The following is a 26104-nucleotide window of genomic DNA, read 5'->3' on the forward strand; positions in this document are numbered from 1 at the left end:
AATAAAATAAAAAAGAAGTGGGCAGAACAAACTGAGAAAAAAAATGATAAAGTTTCCAGAATGTCAAAAATGTAATAAGAATCATAACTTACCGGTGCTCCTACGTAGCCTTTAATGCCTGGAGAACCCTGTTTTCCCTCGGATCCCTGGCAAAGAATAGAGAGACAGTAAAACAATGGAAACTGTTTCACATAAAAGACAAAAGAAATGAGTTATTCAGAAATGTAACTTGTATTCCTTGGCTCACAGTGGGCTGTTGAGGCTTCTTAATAGTCTCAGCACTAATACATGGAGCAGTGTCTGACTTTCCAGCTACTTACCCAAAGTGACACCCCAATGTTTGATTTTGTCCCCAGCACTCACAGGTTTTACTCCTCTGCTTTCAGCCTTGCTTTACAAAGGCAACCTGTCACACGTAAATTCCTCTATGGGTTGTTTCAGAGATGAAAACAGTAAACTGGCTGATGAGGTGGACAGGTCAGAAGGGAGAGCCATTTTACAGAGACCTGGGCAGGGTGGAAGAGTGTGCAAGCAAGAACTGTATGAAAGCTAGCAAACAAAGACAAATCGGGTCCTGGGCTGCATCCACAGAGGCATTACTAGCAGAGTTAGGGACGTGATCATGCCCCTCTCATGATCAGTGCTTGTCAGGGTGCATATGGAGCACTGTGTCCAGTTCTGGTCCCTACAATGCAAAAACGATGCACACAGACTAGAGGGGTCCAAAATAAGACCATGGAGATGATCAAAGGTCTGGAGAAACTGGCCTGTGAGGAAGACTGAAGGAGTTGTCTTTTAACCCTGGAGCAGAGAAGGCTCAGAGGGGACCTCATCACGGTAATCGTGTACTTAAAGGGTGGCTACGAAGAGGATGGAGGCTCTCTTTTCACAAGGAGCCACATGGGGAAAGACGAGGGGCAATTGTGTACAAGCTGCACCAGGAGAGGTCTTGCCTCTAAGTACAAAATAAATTGTTTACAATGAAATCAATCACTGCAACAACCTGCCAATGGATGTGATAGACTCCCCATCACTGGAGGTTTTCAAGAGGTGCTAGATAACCTCATCTTGGCTCCCTTTTCTCGCAACCTGATGATCTTTCAAGGTCCCTTCCAGCTTAGGCTGTTCTATGATTCGATGTGCCCCAAATACGTATCAGGCATAAAAGACCACACTTTCATCATAAGCAACACAAATGCACGAGGATCAGAGACATTTCAGCAGTCTTTCAGCTGGTTATAGCAATATGAAAGGCTGTCTTTGTGTTTATGTGCCTTACAACCCCACAAATTGTCTGGATCCTCAGCTGAACAGGATCAGCCCTCAGTGCAACCCTATGGTGGCAGCCTGGGCCTGACAAAGTGGCCCTGGGAGTTGTGTATGCCTCTTATATCACTTGCCTTTCTGATTATTTTGTTTCTTATCTCACTTTCCCTCTTTTTCCCTCTACCATCTGGTTAATGCCTGTATTAGGTTGCCAAAGTGGATAGGGCTTCAAAACAAACCAGGATTGTATTTTTAAATGATTCTACATTCCTTCTTAATGAACATTCCCTATTAATAAAATAAGACGTTTAAAAATGCAAGATGCGTCTGGAATGAACAATCAGGAGAAGTGGGGCGTTTTTGTCCCTGTTGGTGTGCCTGGGAGGCTGGTCGTGTCACACCGCTGTTTACACTCGCATTTAGCCCAAAATGACAATCTCATTTGCAACAGTTGTTAGGCACAGACCTGGCCGGCTGGCTGGACTGTACTTGGCGAGTGTTTCACTACCGCTTTAAGCAGTGCATTGCCAAAACCGTCCCCTGCCTTTGCCAGAAAGGACTTTGCTCTTTAAAACAGATGAAACCGTGCCCCGAAGCTTGTGAGCAGCTCATCAGCCCAGCTGTAAAACAGTTGAACCTGGGTTAAGAATGGATGCCAACCATGCTGCAAACTCACAGGGAGATTCACAAACAGGTTAACAACATCGGGGTTTAGGAACAAGCAAAGTCAATCTCTATATCAAGCACCTCTGCAGTGTCAGCTGTACAAGCCCTCTAATAGCAGAGAAACAGAAGCAGACAAACACTTATCTCAATCTGCAGAAAAATAATACTATCAAATTCCAGGCAAAACCCCTACGGAAACAGAAGCCTGCCCTGAGTTGTCCAAATTCTCAACACCCAACTCAGACTGTTGCGTAAGCTGTGGTTATAGCAGGCAGCAAAAGTTATAGGGAAACTGGGTTTGTCTGGGTGGGAAGACTCACTGATCCCACCCAAGGCCTGTGCTGAGATCATGTCTGGTAAACCTGAGAAGTGTGAGACCTTCGACAGCTGGAGTGAATGAGAATTAGGAAATCTGTCAAAATGAAAGCCTTACCTAATACTTTATATTTCAAAGGCTTATTTTTTGTCTCCTCCTTCTTTTTTTTCTCTCTTCCTATCGCGTGCAGGTATCTGTCAGTTCAGATAGCAATGCTATAGCTATGTCAGTTCCACAGCAATGGCAGACACACACAAAAAAATCTCTAACTTTTTATTAAAGATACAGAAGGAAAAAAAAAGGGGGGGGGGGGGGGGGAGGAAGGAAAAGGTTGAGTATTTGCTACAGGACTGTACAAGCTAAAGGGTCTGGTCTCAAACATTCAAGCTTTTTTTAACTGCTATAAAACCATACAGTGATGGAATATTTTTTTTTTTCCTCCAGATTAATTTACTCCATTTAAACTATCTTGCCAGGTCCCACATATTTACATGGGAGCCTTCTCCACTGAGCAATGGATGTTTCCTGACATCGCAAACTACCACAGCACCTTCTATAACCACATGATCCAATTCAGATTGGCGCAAGGCTGACACTGTGAGCTCTTCTTTGCCTCCACCCACTTGTAGCCAGCAAGATCAGACATCCTTCCTGGATGAGGAAGTTTACCCACCACTGAGGGTTTACCCACCAAGCTTGATGAGTTGGGGGGGAAGAAAAATATTTTTTATGATGAAAACACTGAGCTAGGAACAATTTCTCCATGAGACTTCATTGCGCAGCAAAAGCAGTAAAGCCAGAAATGACATACGGAGGGCATTTAATTCCTGTAACCCATACATGTACCATAATGGACTCATCATCTATTTAGGGTACTCCTGGGGAGTGAAGTTTTATTACAAGAAGTCTGCAGGACCCTTTTCTGTGCTACTGGAAATTTCATCACACAATTAACGAGGTCTGTAAAAACTGCTTGGCACCTCCTTAAAAGAAAGAAATTGCTGGCAACTGCCACTGAGGCAAAAGATTGGAAAGCCCTCAGATAAGCATATGAATTTCCTAGGGTGTACACACAGCTACTGAGTGTACCTGAGCTTGCCTGGCTTAATGGAAATTAAGATGGTTTGAGCTGCAAAGGACCACATCCCAACCAACCAGAGAAAATGCAAGGTAGCCTGGGGTAGAGCCTGGAGCCACTGTATTGATGCTGATGATTTTAAATAAAAGTAAGCGATCTGGCAAAAAGCAATCATTACAACAGTAATTGGAGCCATGACCTTTCTGACTGCCAGCTCCATGCATCTCTATACACCCTGTTCCACACCAGTGAGGTGGCTGGGCTTTGCAGAGGAGTGTTGATTCATATCTTAGACTTTTAAAGCCCTGACAACAACATCAGGATTGTTTCTTAAAATAGTTCAGGCCAGAATCCAGCTCAAGGACACTGCATATAGCCAGTGCATCCATTCAAATAAATAAAAGTCACCGTGACAGCACATGATCATTTTATATTTAGCCACTGTAGCTTAGAGGATGGGGTTAGCCAAGCTCACCTCTTCTCTAGCAGCATTAGGCACTCTCTGTTCAGGCGGTGTTTAGGTTCAGCTCCATCAGCATCTATCGTGCCCAGCTCATAGTGCTGAATTTGCATTCATTATTGGCACATTATTTGGCTGAACTATGTGTGCCTGATGATCCTTGTGGAAAATACAGAGCATCTTCCAGGATCAAGCCCTTCTGCAGGTAGATGTGCTCAATTTAGCTTGGTTTGTAAAAGCTTTGCAAAGCAAGGGTGAGCAGCTTCGCTGTACAAGGAGACTGGGTATTGTATAGCTTACTGGCTTTAAATTCCACTACGGAAAACATGCAGGGCATAAAGAAAATACGTATTTGTTTATTGTATAATATGTGAGATGAAACTGACAGGCATTTATAGGTGATGAATCCAGTTCATTTCATCTACTTCCTAATTCCACTGAAGGGCAAAATAATATCCAGAGTACCCCTTCTCAGCTCAGCCCAGCCCTGCTTTACAGCTGTCATTTATCCCCTGCTGAACATGCTGCCATGCAGCTTCCACAATCAACCCCTTCGTGTTGCTGAAGGCAATACAGCTCCTGCAGAGAACCATGGGATGGCTGCCAAGTATTTCCACTAATCCACAAATACACCATTAGTTCTGATAGCCTCCTGATGAGACTTTAGGAAATGATGAACATTTTCCTCTATGAAAACAAGATATTTTGGAGAAAGAGCCTCTCTGTAGCTGAGAAACCCAAAAGAAACTATATAAATAAACTGCTTTATGGAGTCCTCTCAGACAGAGCTAGGTGACCATCAGGATGACATCTGGAAAAATATTCAGGTATTTAACTCCTATTTGAGGACAAAGCCATCAGGAAACTCAACAGGAGGTTTAGTTAAACAGATACAGCTCTTCCAGAAAAATGTGATGCTCAAAGACCTTAGCATGTATGGGAGCAGAACTGGGTCAAGCAAATTTGGATTATCAATCTGTTATCCTTGCCACATCTTTCATAGGCTGAGCTGAACTTGCTGTGCATGACGCCCCTGAAAAAAACACTCATCAATCTAATGCACCATTGTCTTTGTGTATTATAGGATGACTGAAACTAGCTGATGGCTATTTATCCCCTCACTAACCAGGGAACAAGGCAAGGAGAGCTGAGACTTTGTAAGGAAGATGAAGCATTGCTCATGAGAAGATGCACCTGCATCTTTGTCAGAGTTGGGAGGGTTCACTGAAAACATGAAGTAAGGTTTATGCGCCCCAACACATGTTCTTTTCACCTTCTCTAAATATAGTGATCAAATAAAAGATCTCTTTACATACCTTGCCTAATTTCTGATATGTCAGCAGACTTCCTGATAGACGTGTGCATTTTGAGCTTCTTCATTCACCAGTGAGAATATCAAGAGTCACAAACACAAAATAATAATTCAAGCAATCCACACATACAAAAACTCGGTGTAAAAGGTACACCTACCCATGTAAAGAAGAAATTGAAAGCTTACCTTTGGACCTGCTGGCCCAGGCAGTCCAAATGCTCCTGGCTGTCCTGGTTCACCCTGTAAGTAACAGCATCAGCAGTGGTAAATGCTAATATTTTTTCTACAGAGGCTAAGATAATTCAAAGCAGTCTTTATATATAGCTTTAGAAATGGAAGCTCTCTCCACTATCTACAGTCCTGAGTACCATTACCCAGAGATCTGAAAGTCTGCATTGTGCTCTCTTTGCAAAAATAAAAGCAGAAGGAGACAAACAGAAAACCGAAGTAGTTATTCGTCTGCTCTTCAAACACAACCACCTAAATAGCAAGAAATGAGTTCTCTAAGAAGCAAACAGCTTGCACCAACTATATTCTGCAATTGCTGATTCCTTGGAGATAACATATTGCATTTGCTTGGTGCAATAAACACATTCTACAAGAAATTCTGCAAACACAAGTAAGTCACTGTCCGGTCACAGACTGTGCCATGTGGGAAGCGATGATGTTGTACCAGTTCTGGAAGAGATACTGCACACTTCTGCCTGAGCAGGTCAAGGATCCAGGTGCCACAAAGCAGAAACAGGGTGTAAGAGCTTTTCGGCTGTGTACCATTACTTTGGGGCATTCCAAGCCTTCCCCAAGCTCCTCCAGATACCATGGCTGCTGCAAAGGGACAGTGAATGGGATGATCAAGTTCCTTCCCCAAGGATATCTAAGACAAAAAGGAGCCAGGGAAGGCAAAGAGTTTGGAATAATAAACCACTGGGATGAAGAAAATTCAAAGGGATGGTGTTTGAGCTCCAGTGGCTGAACAGAGAAAAGGATTAAAACTCTAAAACATGTTTATATAAGATGCTGGAAAATTTATCTGTGGTTTTATTCCTCCCGTGTAGTTCTTTTAAAGGCAATATTTGGTATGCTTCATCCTTCTTTGACCTAACCCTGCACCTCCTTCTTTGTCCTTAGCTTTTAGCAGTGCACAAGAAGAGCTCAGGTCCTTGTTTCTGTGGCCAAGCTGCCTGTTTGCCCAGAGAAGCTGTGGATGCCCTTTCCCTGGAGGTGTTCAAGACCAGGCTGGATGGGGCCATGGCCAACCTGCTCTAGTGGGTGGCATCCCTGCCCATGGCAGGGGGGTTGGAAATAGATGATCTTTAAGGTTCCTTCCAACCCAAGCCATTCTGTGATTCTGTGATATTTCTCCCATGCCTGTCCCTTTGATCCTGGAAGCACAAGATGCTCCTGGAAGCACAAGATTCTCCCAGCACCCCCTGCCCTCTCCCCTGGTCAGCCTCAAACCAAATTGCTGAGCTCTGCAGCTGCAGCTATCAACCACCACAGCCACAGCGAGTCCCAGACCTCGGGCTGCCACAGCTTCCCCCCTCTTCCTTCTTAATGAATGGGAATAGAGCTGCCCCCGGGGAGCCTCTGGGGATGGCTAATCCGTACAATGCCCACCAACACTGGGAACATGTGAGGGAGAGTGCCGAGGCTATTAACCTCCTGCCGTTTGTTTCTGCTGCTCCTAAAATGGCCATACAAATCCCCAAGATGTGTTGCACTCAATACAGATTGATTTCCACTGCCTGGCTTGCACTGAAAGGCAAGGATTACAAGGGGGGAACAACAACAAAAAAAGCTTACGGCTTCTCCTTTTGCTCCATCCTTCCCTGGGAGGCCAGGCGAGCCAAGGGACCCCTGTAACAACAACAGGACTGTCATCAGCATGGTATTAACACCACTTGCAAGCGCAAGGACATGAGCAAGACAAGAATAAGGAATGAGGAGAATCATTTCTACACAAACATTTATTATTTACAGTCTCTGGAGGAGCTGCAGCTAACATTAACACACTATGGCCAATTGATGAGCTGCTAATGAGGAACTAGGCACTCTTGGCCACTTAACTCACTTAAGAGTAAATTAATATAAAAGCTCTGCAGTGGATGAGACACATAACCATTGAGTCATCTTAATATCATCTTTCCTCAGCCTGTCCACCATTCCGTTGTCTCGAAAACCTGCTGTTTTGTAACTAAATACTAATTTTTTATTTATTTTTGACTCCGTGCTTGTACAGCATCCACTCCAAAGCTCAGAAGCCTCTAGGCACAGCTGTAATGAACATAAGCAATGAGCCTAAAAGCAAACAGAAAAGAAGCCTCGAAAAACTGAAGCAGCCCTCAGGAACTACCCTACCTACAGGGAAGTGAGTCTCAGAGCTGGGGATGTGCAAAGCTGTAGAAAACAAATGAACAGGAAAACCAAGCACTGCTTCTTAAATCTGCCTGCACACCAGGATGAATGGGACTAAATATGTTGAGGCTGGCAGCAGCACAGATAACAGGGACTGCAGCAAACACGGCAAAGCCAAATTTTGCTGCATGCAGCTGGCGATTTAAAGAACAAATGGAGAGTGGGAAGGGAATAAACAGAACGGGAAAGCCCATGTACATGGGGAGGAATTGGCCGAGTGTTTTTACTCCTAGGATCTGCAGCAGTTTCTTTTTAGGAGGATTATTTAAAGAAAAAAAAAAAAAAGAAAAAAAAAAAAAAAAAGCTTCAAATGAGAAACAGGCACAGGCACTGCAAATGGTGACTATGGGCTCTGATTAAACCAAACAGGTTTGCTGTGTATTACTTGGAGGGGGCTCTTGTCTTTTGCAATCCTGAACATTCGCTGTTTTAGAACAGGAAGGAAGCGTCTAAATTGCTGAAATCTCTCCTGGAAATGACTTTTAAGGCATCTCTGACAAAAGTACCCACAGTAAATACTAACTGATAGAGCAAGCCTGGTACTGGATTATTTGTTTGTTTGTTTGTTTGCGTTATAAGAGGCTGCAACAGTAAGCAGCAAAAGGCCATCTCAGTCCAAAGGTTATTTATGTTCAGTGGAAGAAAGGACAGGATGATCTTTTTCCTTCCGTGTCTCATACTGAAGAAAAGCTGGTGTTTCTGTGCGTGGAAACACTTAGTTTTGAGCCCTCTTTTATCTCCTGTTTCAGAGTTTTACAACCTTTGGACAAAGTTCCTGCCCTTGTGATCTCCACACATTTGTCAAATGTGGCCGAGCACAGGCTTAGAGATGCGAAGGGGTACTTTGCAAACAGCACAACACAGTCTTCTTCTCTTAGCATCTTGCTAACACACAAAAAGAAAACAGAGGGAAAGCAAAAGACTTAAGAAGATCTATTTTCATAAGCCTTCCTCAATATCTTTATACACTCGTCACAGTATAATTAATAAAGGCTTGGACTTACTTTTTCTCCTTTATCACCTTTCAATCCAGGAAAGCCAGGGGCTCCTTCTTCACCCTAAAAAAACAACACAGAAGGTAACTTGTATGAAATAATATATATGTATGTGTGTGTATTTAGAGGCCACAGTTATCTTTTGGAAGTTGAGGCCAACGTTTCCTCCTTGTTGTAAAAGATGCTGCTCAATCACCTGCAACTTGGCCATATTTGAATGTGGTCACTTCCAATTTTCTGTCTGCCTCTGACGCCTCTGACTGATTTTTTTTTTTCTTTTTGTAAATACCAGCCAGAAGTTTTTTTTTTTTTTTTTTTTTTTTTTTTTTTTTTTCCCCAAGAACAAAATTAGAGGCATATCCTTGTTAAATAAAACTATTTCAAGCATAAAAAATTGACAAACTCTCATTGCCGCAGTTCAAAGTACAGGGACTTGAAATTTTCAGTAGCCAACCTACTGCCAGGGATATATCATTTTTTCCCCTTTTACCTGCTCACATTAAACCAAAAGGTACACTTTGGAAGCCATTCCATTTCTGCCTATATCAGTAGGTCAACAGCTTCTCATAGTCAACAGCTAATTTCTTCAAAGATTCATAGCACATTTCAGCCAGAGTTTGGTGAAAGAGCAGGATTATGCCCACTGTTACACAGATTTGTTCAAAATCCAGCAGCCTGCCTATGTCTGTCCTGCATGTTCATGCTTCAGCTGATGGCATCCATGATCCAGCATTGGTGGGTTTTACAAGAGACGTTGGCATGTGTCCTTCAACAGATGGTTACCAGCATTTCTGCTACCTGAAATGGTGGACATCCATGCATGGGACATTAAAGCCACTAGCACTGCTGGCAAATGGCATGGCACACGGCACAGCTAAGCCACTGAGAGCTTTTTCGCTGTCTGCTTCTGTAACACAGAAAGATCACATTGAAAGAACATTGAAGTGGCTCAGCCAAGCACATGAAAATTAGAAATATATGCAGCAACTCTCAAATTTTCTAAGCTACCTGTAAACACGTATGGACTACTTACCAATTCAGATAAGTTCAGGCCAAATCCCACCATTCTCAGTTTTATTTGCATTGTTTTTTCATGAATGAATAGTCTAATAGACTTAGATGGATGTATTCTTAGGGCAAGGTTCCAATCAATTTCAGAAAAAAAGACAAAATGTGGCCTTATTTGTAAGTATGGTTTGCACTTAGAAGTATATTTTGCACTTAAAGGATAATAAAAGATAGTATCTGAAAAGTATCTGTACTATATATGTAAATTGAAGTCATTAAATACTTTAATAATAACATTTCTTGCTAACTGAACCTTCATGCAGCACTCGGCCTAGGATTTCCAAAGCAGCTAGTGGTACAAATCAGATCTGCTGTATTTGAACGGCTCCCTGATGAGATAGAAAACCCATCAAATAGCAAATGTGATTTTAAAGGGAATTATTTGCTCTAAGAGGTCAATATAACTTGAAGAAACTGCTGTTCCATGTCAAAATATGCAGCGTAGGTAGAACAATGATTTGTATGTTTTCTTGGCAAATTAAAGGAATAGGGTTAAATAATGTGTCTTGCCTTTTTTCTTCTTCTTCTTCAAGAAGTAGCAATTTTTTAGCATAGCTGAGTAAAGTAACTCTGATATCAGACAATAAATTTCATACAGTGCTCACCGAGCCATTCCTGTTGGACAGGATCTAATAATGTTTCTCCTCCAACCTTCCACTCATAGAATCACTGAATCATTAGGGTTGGAAAAGACCTCTAAGATCATCTGGTTCAACCATCCCCCTACCACCAATGTCACCCACCAACCCATGTCCCTTAGCACCACGTCCAACCTTTCCTTGGACACCCCCAAGGACAGTGACTCCACCACCTCCCCGGGCAACCCGTTCCAATGTCTGACTGCTCTTGCCAAGAACAAATTTCTCCTGATGCAAAGCACCATCAACAGTGAACTCAGACCAAGTTGTTCAGGGCTTATACACTTTTGTGTCAAAGACCTCTGAAAACACGGTTGCTCCTCTTCCCAAACACAATCAGTAATTTGCAACCTAAGCCAATGGCATCTCAGGAGTGGGAAAAGATTTTTGTTCAAATATCACCATTTTACGCTTTTGGTTTTCTACAGATCCCAAGCAGCTGCTTGAAAAGATGTGAAGCCCAGAACTATCTGTTGGCCTTCATAACAAAGGGACTGCATGGCCATTTTTAGGACAGAACTGTAGACTCTCCTCCACCTAGTGATCATACATACCAGGAGAAGTTGATCAGCCCCAGGGTCAGCAAGCAGGAGAGAGAGGCTTCAGGGATGCACCACGCTCAAGGAGTACGTGAACCAGCAAAGCCCAGCACGCCAAGGAGCTCACTAAAGACATTTTCTCCATCTGTACTGCCACTGCCTCCCTCCTGCTGCATAGGCTGAAGCACTGTGTGGCACGACCCAGGTGCTCCATCACAGAACTGACCCTTCACTAGAAATAAAGCCCAAGCGTTTTATCAGTTTGCAGTGGCAATCTTCAGGTACCCACCAGCCTTACCAGAAAAGGGTGAAGAAGCAACCTAGATTCTCAAGACAAGTTTAACATCCACCAGGGAACCACCACTGAATGCCACCACCTAATACAGTGGGAAGGTCTCCTACTTCTGCCACTTCAGCTGACTCCCCTGTAGCCCTGGAAAGCTGTTTTGTGTACCACAAAAAAAAGCCCGTCAGGAAAAGGGTAGGTTCAGCTGCTCTTTGAACCTTAATAAAAGCTTGAGATTCTGTTGCCTATGTCAAAACACGCACGTTCACAAAGTGCATAACCTACAGGAGTGAGCAGTGGAAGAGAGCGGGAAGCAGAAATGCATTGACATTGTGCTTTCATACAGTGCCAGAGGAGCTGTGACAGGCAGGGATGGAAAGCAACCAAGAACCTACACCCTTAACTCACAGCCAGCTGCCAAAACCCTCACTAAAGGACGCAGCTAACTGGAACAGAGTCCCGTTGCCAGGGCAATTTATTTCACTAAGCTTTTTTTTTTTTTCTTTTTTTTTGGCCGTACCTCGAGTACTGTGTTCAGTTTTGGGCCCCTCGCTACAAGAAGGACATCGAGGTGCTTGAGCGGGTCCAAAGAAGGGCGACGAAGCTGGTGAGGGGCCTGGAGAACAAGTCCTACGAGGAGCGGCTGAGGGAGCTGGGCTTGTTCAGCCTGGAGAAGAGGAGGCTCAGGGGCGACCTTATCGCTGTCTACAGATACCTCAAGGGAGGCTGTAGCGAGGTGGGGGTTGGCCTGTTCTCCCACGTGCCTGGTGACAGGACGAGGGGGAATGGGCTAAAGTTGCGCCAGGGGAGTTTTAGGTCAGATGTTAGGAAGAGCTTCTTTACTGAAAGGGTTGTGAGGCATTGGAACAGGCTGCCCAGGGAGGTGGTGGAGTCACCATCCCTGGAAGTCTTCAAAAGACGTTTAGATGTAGAGCTTAGGGATATGGTTTAGTGGGGACTGTTAGTGTTAGGTTAGAGGTTGGACTCGATGATCTTGAGGTCTCTTCCAACCTAGAAATTCTGTAATTCTGTGATTCTGTGATTTTCTTTTTTCTTTTTAGTACCCAATTCATGAACTGCATCACAATCACAGAACAATCACCTTTTCTTTTCAATTGTCCAACAGAATTATTTTTTAACTAGGTAAGATCCCAACTGTTGGGCTCACCATGCTGCTAAGACCTCAGGAAGTGTTGGTGTACCCCAAAGGTGTCTGTTCCCTCCATGCCCTCCCCCAATTAAGTCAGTTGGTTTAGCAAAGAGCCGGTTCATCTCTCCTGGAAACCACTTGCTAAGGCCAGGGAAAGTTGCAATTAGAGAATGACAATATTGATTGAAGGAGAAATCACAGGGGCCTGAAATGATGGTGTTTTTTTCAAGAGGAGTTCTTGCTGGGGAGGTTACAACTCCAGCAATTAGGCTCAAAAGGAAGGCAGCAGATTTTCCCAAGTACTTTTTAGTTTCGTTTTAAATTCTTGAGCATACTGTCCTTCTCTCATTCACTGAAAATCTAGCCACGTATGTTTAGCTTCATCCTCTGCTCTGTGCAGCCAGCAGCCTTTAATCAAACCTTCCCACTAAGGTTAACAAGAGAATAAACATGTTGATTAGCTCATCGTTGGCAAAGTCCTTGTCAGAAGGGCCTACACCTGGCAAGCTCCATTGGGTCTCGAGTGGCCAGAGGACTTCTCATGGGATATCACTGTGGAAGCAGCCACTGCTGAGCAAGAGAGAGCTGGTAGGTACTGCAAGCACTGGAGTCATGTAGTGACACAGACTGTTTGCATACAGAGGTTACACACCTAGCAGGTAGATACATTTTTCAAGGGTATTTCATTCTATGAGTATTTACTTGAATTACAGCAAGGCCTCATTTGTTTCCTGCTTGGGTCACTCTGTCGGGCACTGTATGAATAAATACTAAATGACAGTCACTACACTCAAACTCCCAGTTTAAAATTGCAAGCAACATGTAAATGTAATAAAGAAATAGCAGAGACAGAGGGTACAGGCTAGTGAAGTAGCTGCCAAGCAGACACGACTCTGGAAGTGCACTGGGCTGAAGGATCTAGTTATCACGCTGCGAGAAATGGGTCAGCTTCAGCAGCTGGCATTAAGCCCTGGGGAAGAAAAGCTCATTGCATCTCTTGCACCAAGGCCAAACGTGGTTGTACACACTGAGAAGGATAAAAATAATTCTGTATATTCACAGGCTGGCCGTGTTCCCAGCTTCGACACAATGAGATTCTGGTGGTGATATGTAAACTGTACATAACTCTTTATCCCATGCATTTCTGCTGCATCCCATCTACTTTATGTACAGCTGAACTTTTATAGGGAACTTTTTCTCCTTTCCTAAGAAACTTCTGGATTAAGACAGGAAGGTAATAAGGACCAGGACTCCAGGGAAGAAGCAGAAGAGACTACTGCTAAGGAGAGGAACAGAGTATGGCTTTTAAGGCAGCTTTCCTTAGGCTTAGCCACCACCTCCTGGTTTTGATGAAGTACCTTTATACTTTAGGTGGGGTGGCCTGTTGTTACCTTGGCCAATAGTTTTGTGCAAAAACGTTTGATCTTGTATGTATTTTTACCTGCGAGGAAGTGTATTAGCAAATACAGCAGTTTGGCTTAGGAATTTCCCAAAATACTGGAAACTACACACTGAGGATGTAGCACCAAACAAATCAATCCGAGAACTCCGTATGTTTTTCCTCAAGGAACTGATAAAAATTCTGTGAGTAAATTAGGAGATTTGCCAAGCCATACTAAAACAAAAAGGTTGGGAAGCATCCAGTAAGAGAGAATTCTGAATTTGCTTGTATTTAATGGAATTGTTCAGCCTCACACAAAAGGATACAGAGCAAATCCTAAGCACTACTTCTGTCCTTTAAGGGTGTCTCAAAACAAGGCTTTAAGAGTTACATATTTTTTCCAGACCCAATAAACAAAAAGAAATGCCACATCCCAAGGAAATTCAGAGCCCTGGTAACTCTCAGATGCTGCAGAGTATTGGTGTGACTAAATAAAGATATCCCCATCAGCTTCAGGTTACTACAGCAATTGAAAATACAGAGGTGAGCTGGGGAAGTATAAACATGCATAAATAGCTTCATTAGCTTGTGCATCAGCAGTTATCCCATTTCTAGATTTAAGCAAGGATATGTTCCTGGCATACCAGTGTCACATGGATTTACCAAATGATGTCAGCTCTAGGCTAGAGATCCCTCCATGGTCTGGAAGGTCTTAAGGTCTCTTTTTAAAAATTATTATTTTAAAACCTATCATTACATACTCGCCATATGCACACATAATGCACACGCAGATTAATTTGTTGCATATTATCCAAAGATTCACCTCCCTTGGGTTAAACTGAGCCTTACTACCCCACATAATCACTGAATGTTATGTATATGGTCTGTGACTAGATTACATCTACATCCCATGTAGATTCTCAGATGGCTGAATGGAGATAATTGTAAAATTACAAAGTAGATAATCTAATTGCTAGATAGTATGTTTCCTCAAAGCAGGAACAACTACTACATGGATTTTGCCATATCCAGCCTCAGAAAAGAGACCTAAAATGGAGGAGGAAGTGGTTCTCCTGTACATGGAAAGATACAGAGATGCAACAATTCAGCATTACCTGATTTTAGAGAGACATCGAAAGCACAGGAAAGAATAACCCATCAGTGCTGCTTTTTAAGCAATCTGCTCAAGTTTAACTGCTTTTCTTTCCTCCACTTGCAGCTCCTTAAGCAGCTGCCAAGTTTACAAATATTTCTTCCAACTTGAGAGCAGCTGTGGCCTATAATCACATACTTTATTTCAAACTCTGGGTTGTGGCCTATGTTAATGGAAATGAGAGCAAACTAAACAAGAAAATAATGGGGAAAAATAAGACAGTCCAAAATACATGGTTAGATTCTTATTTTCCTGTCAAATTCAAGTGAATCACTGGACTTTTCCTTCACCTTCACAAAGCAGACTACAGAAGATGTACCACACCGAGGTTGATCCCATATACCTCCTTTATTCTCTCTTCCAAATTGGTCTACACCTAACACAAAAGCACCCCTTTTCTAATCCCAAAATGAAATAAAAATTTCTAACCCTGTCACAAAACATCAATAGAGGTGTCACTGGGAGACCCACACAAATCTGCCAGGAAGGACTCCATGAATCACTCACTCAGCATATTGACAGCTTTGCAAGCTGGGGGATCTATGTCCAAGGTAGGAGGCGAAACAGCAAAAACTGAATTAAAAGAGAAGAAAATGGGAAAGATGAAATGGAAACAGAAGCAAAACTGAGCTGCACAGTGTTACCATTTCATGATTAATACACCTCTCTCTCCTTTGTTAATTAACTTCACAGTATCCCTGTGAAATGAGAATTTACAACAACTCCAATAATGCTTTAATTCCATGAGGGTGACAAGTCAGAGGTGCAACTGAACAGAAAACATACAGAAGGCCCCAGAGCCTGTGACAACAATAGAATCTCACTGCAGATTTCCTGTGTGCTAGGTCAGTGCCCTAACCATAAGTTAATTCTTTCTCTCTCCTGGCTCTTTGACCTGCATTTAATTTGGCAACCTGATGTTCACAAAGGATAAACCAGAAGACGGTGGGTAAGTGGCTACTGCTGATCCACTGCTCCACACTAAAGAGTTTTCAGTGTTTGATGAGAGAAGTGCAGAAGAAGATGTTGCAAATTGAATATGGTCTTCAGGTCCAAATGCCTGAGAACACTTCCAAGAGACTGCTTGAGGCTGGAAGGGTGGAATACCTTTTCCTCCTCTAGATTCTTACATCCCAGAGTTACCAGCTTGAGGGAACTGGAATGAAAGAGATTTCACAACTTTGCAGCAGTCAGAAAAGAGAAATATTTTTCTTTAGAAATATTGTCAGCTCTGGGCTTGGTGGTGTTTGTTGTTGTTGTTGTTTAGTTTAGTTTTGTTTCTTTTCTTTTGTTTTGGAATGATGTGGGAAAGATAAAGGTTGCATTAAAGGCCAGAGGTGATCTGCAGATCAACTGAGATGCAGAGCTGCAGTGGATGTGTCACCCGGCTCCATTTTCAAAAGCTGCTGACCAGACAGGCAGCACAAATGACTGCCATTTTCTAAGGCACAGATGCAGGATTGTATTAGCTTAATGATGCTAAAACTCTATTCATATCTTGGAAAATATGACACCAAAACTGGCATTATCTTCTGCTCCTACAAGAAATAAGACATTCATCTCAGCTGGGAGTTCACTTCAGTTCATTCTCAGAAGAGAAGAAAATCATCTTGCTTTGTCACAGTATTGTATTCTGATTTAATAAAGAGAAAAGCCGTGTGGACAAGATACACAGGAGTCAGTAGAAGTTGTAGGTGTGCCTAGTCTATCAAGAAACTCAGCCCAGTATTGAGACAGCTTGTTAAATTAAATGATAGTTATGAACATATATATGTATATGTGTATATGTATATGTATGTATGTATAAATATACACCCATAGACATGGTGTTGCAGGTGAGAAGGTTCATCAGAACTTAGTGACGTGGTATCTGACCATACCATGATCATGGTCAATGTAGAGTTCAGAATAGCCTTGGAGCCTCCTAAGACTTCAAAGCACTCATCAACATTGTCCATTAGCTTCATACTACCTGCAAGCCCACTGTGACGCTCCTTGGGATGGTCAGACACCTCTGACAACTGTTCAACTATCAATTGACCCATATCAAAGCTGCCCCACATATCAAGCAAGGCTGCCCACCTGTATCAAGACTGCCTTGAAGACTTACTTGAATTAAACATCTACCTCTGCAGCAGAGCAAGGGAGATAACAGATAACAATGTACTAACTGTTGTATTTGAAATTTCCCTGTTCAACAGCTATACAAGTTGTTTGATCAACTGACCAAATCCTTACAAGTTCAGAAAAACAACTGAGAAGAAAACTGGATTACAAGAGGTTGGATTAGCAGCAGCAAAACTATTAGTTGCTGTGAGGCAGATTTCCTTGCAGATCTCAGAGGAATACAATGCAAGCAAAGGCAAGAGACAACTCAGCTGATTCTGGTTGCATCTCCCTTGGTATTCTGCCTATGTACCAGTCCTTGCAAACAGCGAAAGACTGTCACAGTAAAGCAGGATTTAAATCCCCGTGCTAATCAGGATGCACATGCAGCACAGACTGATGGCCCCTGGAGCACCTAAGAAATCCAGTGTGAAAGAGAAAGCAAAGATGACTTTGTATTATTGAACAACATGTATCAAGATGAGGGATTGATTGACAGATCATTTGTATCCTGCCTTGACACAGTGAAAGCCAGGATCTTCTCTGCTTGTGAAAGATAGCCCAGGGATACAGATTTTCCTTTTATAACCAAACCAGATAATAAGATCTCATCTCTTTTTCCAGTGGCAAAACATATCCTGAACATAAAAAAAATCCTCTATACCTGATCATGGAAAACCAATAAAACCAGATATGATGTGGGCAAGGGGTCCTTACTCATCCATCCCAAATTTCTACTAATGTGGAAGAACTGTTACGAAAATTGAAATTACCGTTTCTCTGTTTTGCACGGTTGGGACAAGAGGGTGCAAGGGCCATTTGTTGGACACTTTGAAATAAGGGGAAAAAAAAAAAAGAAAAAGAAAAAAAAAAAAAGCTCTGCTGATATATATATATATTGCTAGAAAAATCTTTTAATTCCTTTTGCTCTATTTTGGAAGCCCCTGATGCTCCAGATCTCCACACACCCCTCAAAAGCGTCAGCAGCATTTTGTACAACATCTAAGAAGAGCATACCGGGGCAGGGGAGTACTGTCTTGAGGTACTCCAAAACCCAGTGAAACACTGCTCTAACACATCTGCTGCTTCTGTTATGCCACATTCACCACATTCTCCTACTCCAGTGCTTCACTGAAGTGTGTAGAAAGCTCTTCCTCAAGTTTAACTGTTTCACCTGGTCTACAAAGCGATGCTGCTCCCTAAGTCTTCTTCATCTTGCCGTGCATTACAAAGGTCATAATTATTCTTCTCATTTTATATATGGAGACACCGAGGCACAAAAAGGGGAAAACTAAGGACAAGATCCCTTGTGGGGCCCATAACAGAGCTGGGGACAAAACTAGGTCTCCTGGCCACTTCAGCACCAAATGCATCAGATTCTCTTGAAATAATGACCACTGATGGTCTGGTCACTGTTTCACTGGAGAATAAACATTTGCCATGAAAAATATGTTTGCTGCTGTGTGCATGTTCATTACCCAGAAAGGTGTGAGAAAAAAATCACCATCTTTATGTCAGATCCAGAGACAACAGGTCTTGTGGCCTTTAGAAGAGTCTAGGTAGTGCTGAAGACAAAGGGTGAGAGACCCAAAAGGGTGAATTTCAGATGTCCAGGTTGGTACCAGGGACTGTAAAGAACAGCATGAAACACAGCGGTGCTGTGATACCACCTGCCCCTGTGCCTGCACTGTCAGAGAGCCACAGTGCTCAGCCATGACCAAGGAAATTCAGCCAGGAAACTGCTTTGATCAGCAGAGAACATCATGGGAAGGGGAAAACCTGGGCTGCCTGATTGCAACAGCAGAGCAGAGCTTGTGACACTGCCCCTGCCCTAATATCAGAAAGACTGAGCGGGAGGAAAAGCTCCATGGCTATCATGGGCTGGCTGGAGAGGCAGATGTGAAAATGTGAGAGGGGCAGGGAGAACTTAAGATGGCTTTGACAGACAACTGATAGCAACCTGCTTTGTGTAATGCTTCCGCTATCTGTAATTCAATAGGCTACAGGATCTGTTTCACACCGCTAGCAAAGCTTTTCACTTTTGCACCTAACAGACAGCTAATCCATACCTATCAATTGCAACATCGTTCTCAGGAACATCTCAAATCTGAACGAGTTATAAATGACAGAATCAAGGGAATCTGACTTTTTTTCTTCCTTTCCCCTCCAGCTCTTCTATCAGAGGAAGCACAACTTTGGCAAATCTTTCTCATTCGCTTCCTTTCTACGCTGCCAATGGATCTTGGCAGAGAAAGCCTCTGAAGAAGTGTTGGGGATTTCACAAACTTCTGGTTGCCAGTAGATGTCATTATATACCAGCAATGTGCCCGCCAGCCAGAGGCCAATGCTGAGAGAGAAAAAGAAAAAGTGATGTTTTCTAAGTTTATGTAAGTAAAAAACAAGTTACTAGTATCCTTGCACTGCTGAGAATTAAGCTGTCACGATGCACAATTAGTAAGTGATCTGGCTTTGAGCTGTTTATTACCATCTGCAACTGTTATTCTGGGTCGCAGAAAACCACGGAATTTCTCTAAAGCCCTCTAATTATTGTTAAGAAAAAGCTCCATCAAACCACAGTTATTTAGTTGTGCAGAATGTACTTTAACTACAGTTAAGAGGTCTCAGAAATACTCGAGGTGCAGTCCGAAATTGTCTGCGTGCACAAGAGGATTCAGACCGTACGTGGAGCACTGAGGCAGTCACTGACATTAATACACCTTACCCTTTAACGGGAAGGCTCAGAAAAGAAATGACAGCTACAAATTACTCTGTTGAGCTGCACAAAAGCTTTATGAAGTAGTGGAGGTGCTGTTAGACAGATGTGTACAATTAGACAGATAGTTAAACGCTGGATGGGGAGGTTAAGTGCTGGGTGACCTTAACCAGATGAAGTCTGTAGCCAGGAATGGATTCTGAGGGATATCATTCCCAGCAGCAGGAATAATAATAATAATAATAATAAAAAATAAAGGAAAAAGATCTGCAGATATTGCACTTTCACTTTCCATTACCAGGTCAATTTGAGTTATGCTCACATTATTTTTCATTCAGCAATAAACTAACAAGATGTGAGCGCTAAGAACCATGCCCTGAGGAGGCGATGTTTCCACAGACCTTGTCTCCGAGGAACACCAATTACTGGGTGATTGGGGTTTGGTTTTGTTTTCCAGTTTCAAACTCAATAGTCAAAATCTCTGAAGCTGGAGATGTTTTACCGTCTTGTTATTGTCAAGATGTGCTGGCTGAAAAAGCACTGCCTGCAGTCCTGGACCCTGGTGCTTCCCAGAGCCCTCAGACTCCTCTCAGCCAGCCAGCCCTGGGTTATATTCAAGATATTTTGGACACGATGACTACCCAAACACTACAGCAGCCTAAGCAAGGCCTAGAACTTTCTGCAGCATCTTTTCTGCAACAGGGTTCAAGGCTTCAGTGGCGAAAGGACACACATCAGCTCCTGGAGTTTAGGTATAATGGACTAATTAGTTTAGGTATATGGACTAATTCTTACTCCCTGCAAACTCAGGCTCCACATTGTATACATGCTCAGAGCACATGTTCTGCTATGTTCTGGTTATTCTCCCTGCTTTGTATTGGAGCTGGTTTGAAGTTGAGGCTCTCACATTTGGCATTTCTTACTTGAACTGCACTGCAGCAGCCTGGCCGTGTACCTGGCTGCTCCTGGCCTTAACTTGCAGATTCAGCTTCCCAACTTAGACTTCGATCTGCTTCATCACCGGGGACCGGCTGATGATCTAGGCTCCTGGCTGAACCTGGGTACCATCAGTGCCCCACTCTGCTCCGTGGTGTGGGTGCTGTGAGGTCCCTATGCTGCCGGCCGTGGCATCTCAGCTCAGGCCTGCATTTCCATTGGGGTGCAACTGCCCCTTGTTGTACCCTGATACTCAGGGACCTGACTCTCAAACATTATAGCTCTGCATGTCCAAAGTTTCAGCAACTGAGTCACTCGCACAGCCCTTCTCATCCCCAAATGCATCCCTTAAAAATATCCAGGCAAAAGCTCTCCTTGCCCTCCAGCCTGTGCAACGTTAGACTCTCTATGCTCTTTTTTCAGGCATTTCTGCACCCATTTTGCTTGAGCCCCAAGCTGCTGGATGCCAGCCAGCCCTGACCAAGAGGCACTGTGGTCATTTGGTAAACCACGCTGGTGGCACAGCGCTGGGGTAAAGAAGTTACGTGGCTTTTAGGTCAGACCTTTCTTATATCCAGCTGCCTCGGGGTGAAAACAGAGAGAGAAGGGTTGCACGTAGATAGAATGCATCTAGCAGAGTGGATTTCCTCAGCTTTTCCAGAAGCCCTAAAAATGGCAATATCTCCAGTTTGGAAGACACATAAGGGAAAGGGAAAAAAGGCCTTTATTTGAAGGATATAGCAGGAAAAATATTCAAAGCCTGGAGGGAGAGTCTCCAGCTTCATTTTACAGGAACAAAGACTAGCTGCTTTGCCCAAGGTCAGCAAATCTGTTGGAGCCAAGTTTAAAGCCCACATCTCCTGCAGCATAGTCCAGAGCCTTAGCAATCTGCCTGCTTTTCTATGCTTGGTCTTGCAGTCACTGCATCTCTAATAAGCCAAGCCACTTCAGAGGTTTTATTCTCATTAGAAATCCTGTAATAATCTGCCTGAATTTTTATCAGGGCAACTCATTACCATGAAAAAAATCCAACACCACAAAACCCCACACACATTTTAGGAGAACATAGACTTAATCTTCTAAAGTTGTTTCTCATATTCATTGCTGCATTTGTGATTATTAGCATGAAGGGAAATAGATAAGGCACAAAGGGAAAGCTCAGATACTCTTGGAAACACATTATCAAGGGAACTCCCATAGAGCACTGTAATCTGTAATGAATCTTCATCCACACCTCTGCAGGAGAAGGTGGGTGCTCCTGGTTAGAGCTCTCTCCTCTACAGAGTGGCTTCCTGTGGAAAAAATCAAAGTAGCAATCACAAGACCCAACTTTTTCATCAAAAGCCTCATTTTCTTTTTTCTCACTGGTGCCACACATTACTAACCAAGCTATTCTGTATCCTGCTCCTCCACACACGAGGAGCCAGAGATTTTTCTTCAACAACTCTAGGCAGCATTGGCCCAAACCCTGAACAGGCTGGGGAAACTTCTGTCCCCTTCTGAGAAATGAGGCCATTACGGAGGTTCACCAAGAGCTGAACAAAAACCTGTAAGAACAGCCAGCTCCTAGCCCATCTGCAGCAGTGGCCTCATAGAAGGCTCCTCCAACCTACTGTCCTGCTATTGCACATCACAATTTAAAGTGACTTGCAGACATCCTGAAGCAGAGGTAATGTCTTTTGTACTGAATAGATCTTGACAGATGTCTCTTTTCAAAGAATTTCTATGAACTTTTTTTTTTTTTAAAAAAAAAAAAAAAAAAAAACACATTTCATCCTCCAGAGCAAACTGCAAGGAGAATCTCCAATGCATACGGTATGAAAAGCAACTTCATTTCGTTCCTTTGAAACTTGCCATCAGCTCGTTTCATTTGCTTCCCCTTAGCTTTCCCAATAAAAGAAGCAATTAAAAAACGGAATTCCTGGTGATGTATCTGTACCACTCAGAGTATGACAGATTATCATGTACAAAGCCACTGCTTTCCCTTCTCACTCACAGAGCCTTCTCAGCACCATTGGTTTTGGGGATGCAAGGGTGACTCACCAGTGCTGGAAAATACTCTGTACCTTGCAAGACAACGGTGTAAGATTTTGAAAGCCTCTAAATAAAAAACTTTGTATGGGGCCATTAAAAGGGCAAAGTGGCTTGCGATGTGGATGGCTGTGCCCCAGGAGTGCAGACCACATACTGTACAGGACCTCCCTTGTCAAACATGATTTACCTGACTTTGATCAAGTCACTGAAACTCTGTCTTTCTTGACACTTCCTTAAAAATTCCTCTACAGCTGTTCTTTCTGCCCTCACTCCTCTCCTGCACCTACTCCTTTTGGAGGAGCAGAGGTTTGAAGATACGCATTATAAGCTCTGCAGGACCACGCCATCTGGTCTAGCAAATACCTGCTTGAATAACCTTCAGAAGAAAGCCAAAACATTGCTTTTCATGATGATCATGTTATAGATTTGGATATTTTACCATGTAAAATCAGCTGCTTGGTAACATAAGTGTGTGAAAAAAAAAGTGAATAAAGACACAGCACAAGTTTATGAACAGAAATATAACAGACTACGTGTAATGCCACAGGGATTGAACACTTCAAAGGCTGAAAGATGATGACCAACAGCAGAAAATCAAGATCCAACACAGAGCAGTGACGACGGAACCACACCTGAATAAGAAAATCCACCCAAGAGCAGTTTGCATGATCACCTGAAGATGCATTATGCTATTTTCTGTTTTGGTATCTATGTGCAATTCCCTTGGTCTGCACTTGCATGTTTCTGCACAAAGAAATCATCCTCCATCAAGCTGAGTTATTCAGGCTTGGCAGGACGTGCTGGGCTGTCGCTCGTTCCATCACAGCAAATTTCTTGGTTTACAAAGTCACACAAGACCTCATGTCAACATGAATTAGGTTTTTAGCCACAGCTGCTATTATCTTTTGGTTTACCACTAATGATGTGCTTGGCATGTTACGTGTTCTAATGCAAGCACCACTCTGGCTTTAACTTAGAGATATAACTGAGGTAATGGCCTGGAGAATCAAGGCCAGTGCCACTGTCCTCCTCCTGGAAAAGCACCGGATTTGCCCTCTAACAAATGCCTCAGACCTCACTTAACTGCCTTACAAACAATAGTTGGCAAAAACACGATCTGGCCGGTGTTTGTCACTAGCACAGCTGGAGAGCAATACTATAATAAGGGGATCATTGTAATCTCATCATCTCAGTCTTTTCAAAGGTGTGAACCTTCCTCTCTCAACACTTAAGATAGGAGCCTTGTTCCTACGAGAGAGCCCACGGCACACACATAGCAAAGATTGCACGGACTGCAGCTGTTTGAAGCCAAATATCTCTGATCTAGTTTCCTAGCACTGGCCCATGGCCATAAAATCAAGGAAACATAAAGCTGTCACAGCCAGAGTGAAAAACAAGAATTCATGCTCATGCAGCCATTACAGCACAGCAGGCAAACAAAAAGGAGCCACATGAATCCTCTCCTTCCAGGTGTGTCACGTTCTCCTGTCTGGAAAGGGTCTCGTTTCCTAGGCTGTCCTCCTCCTTTTCAGAAGGGTAGATGGCAGTCAGCATTGCAGATACATGCAGCCCATCGCCTCTTATTTCTGGCCACTTCCCTCTCATAGAGGCTTCTTCTGACCCCAAGACACAGACAAGTCCTCCACCCCTATATCCATTGCACACAAACCTCCTGCAGGGGTGACCTCCCCACTCTACCTACCAGTCTCTGCTACTGAATGCTCACCTTCACAACTAAAGGCTGACTTTAAGATGATTTTTTATGTTCAGGGAAAAATATATGCAGACACATATCCCATAATGTTCCCTTTAACCAAGCCAGCGACTCCCAGCATATCAATTTCTGCTTTCCATCAGCAACAGCAACGACTCGCAGGCACTGGTGGACATGCAGGGCACACGCTGGCTCCCAAATGCACATCCTTTGCAGAGGAGCACATGCTGCCTTGGCTGGTACAAGTTCCAAATCAACAAAACAAGCTGGCCATCGGCTCTGGGATCTCTGTGCCTATACAGTCATTTGGGGCAGTCCAAGTTGTTTGGCTATCCCAGTCAGAGCAGTTCTGGGCAAATCTATCATTCTGCCTGGGGGGTCTTATTTTTTCCCTCTCTGATCCAGACTTGCAGACTTATTTTTCCGGGCATGAGAATACTGTAGATGGAGTGATGTTTTCTACCACTTTTTGCAGAGATCAGAACATAAGAAAACAAGAACTTGCTTCAACTGCAGCACAACTTACATCGTAAACATCATGTTTCCCATCAGACTGCTGACTCTCCCCACCTGCCAAGCACGAGTTGGTTTCCAAAGGCTGAATTCTGAGTCTCAGAGGCTAAATAGTGGCTGTCAGTGGGAGGACTGCAGGAAGATGGATGCAGAAATGTGTGCTTTACAGTCCCCATGTCTCTAGCCCAGCTCAATAATATTTCCTGCCATGAGCAACCCTCATTTAGATTGTAATTTCACATGACATATTACCACCATATAGAATCAATATATCATAATCGCAAAAAGAACAAATGAGGAGATGCAATGGCCGTAAATGCCATGTTCTTGCTACTGCAGCAATCTTCCTTTCAGATCACAATCCAATATTATTTTAAATTCCCTGAGCAATCAGGTAGCCACAGAATCCCTGGAAAACAGTTCCACACACTCTTAAACCCATTTGCAGTATGAAGCACGACAATTTCCTTGTTTCATCCCATCCATCTCCTAGACCCTCCTGTTGATCTTTTCTCATTGTACACCACAACATGAAATTTCATTTTGGAGAACAGGAAAACACCCACAGCCAGGTGCAATATGGAGTTGCGTGGGGAAAGAGCTACTTGCCCTCATTTTTTGGGGGGAGTGGGAAGTTCCCAACCAGAATTGCCTGGAAATCCATGTCTTTTTCAATGCACATTAGTCCAATTATACCATTGTTGATCACAGTTGAACATATTTTTCAAGATAAATGATCCAGCAGTTTTCACTGGTGTTACTTTCAATCTTTAATTTTAAAACTCCAAGTCTTATTTCTCTATCTTAACTGCTATTTGCAATAAGAAAATACTCTGGCTTTCATCATTCAGGTTATTAATGAAAATATCCAATGGAAAAAAAGAATTATAGCAGTCTCCATGTGACCCAAATTTAATCCTGTTGAAAATTCAATAAACTTGAACTTATACATTCCGTTTGTTTTTCATCCTTCCAGCCAGTTGCTTTACTGCATTATCCTCCATGAACTCACTGCTGCTTACATAAAACAAAGATTATGATTTCAATCTAATAGTGTTTTACATGTCCAGTGCACAAAGGAAACTCAAAGAATATGAAGGGGAAAAGCAATGAACACTTGAAAGCTTTTCTATAGAAGGAAGCTTAACTCAATATAAAATTTTCCCACAAAGATCCAATTGTATCACATCTATTGCATTCTGTGCCCTCCAAAAGTTACCTCAAGCTAAGCAAGCATCTCTCATTTAATTAGCTCAAGAAAGGATTAGATCTTACCTTTTCTCCTTTTTCTCCTCTGCCATAGACTCTGCCCTAGAAATGCAGAAAGAAGGTACATTTAATAGCAAGGGTGCCAAACTATGCTGT

General features: G+C 43.0%; 1 protein-coding gene across 2 annotated transcripts in view; it reads right to left on the reverse strand.

Annotated features, from left to right (window-relative positions):
* The window catches only part of COL22A1 (collagen type XXII alpha 1 chain), a 196440-nt gene that overhangs the window by 95572 nt on the left and 74764 nt on the right, over nt 1–26104 (reverse strand). For both annotated transcript variants that reach the window (XM_035319306.1, XM_035319307.1), the window contains 5 exons: nt 26015–26050; nt 8518–8571; nt 6902–6955; nt 5285–5338; nt 93–146 (listed from right to left, as the gene is read on the reverse strand). In XM_035319306.1, coding sequence (XP_035175197.1) covers nt 93–146; nt 5285–5338; nt 6902–6955; nt 8518–8571; nt 26015–26050 — 252 coding nt within the window. The remainder of the gene's footprint in view (nt 1–92; nt 147–5284; nt 5339–6901; nt 6956–8517; nt 8572–26014; nt 26051–26104) is intronic.

The sequence above is a fragment of the Oxyura jamaicensis genome, chromosome 2 (assembly GCF_011077185.1).
Source record: "Oxyura jamaicensis isolate SHBP4307 breed ruddy duck chromosome 2, BPBGC_Ojam_1.0, whole genome shotgun sequence".
In the NCBI taxonomy this organism is placed as follows: domain Eukaryota; kingdom Metazoa; phylum Chordata; class Aves; order Anseriformes; family Anatidae; genus Oxyura; species Oxyura jamaicensis.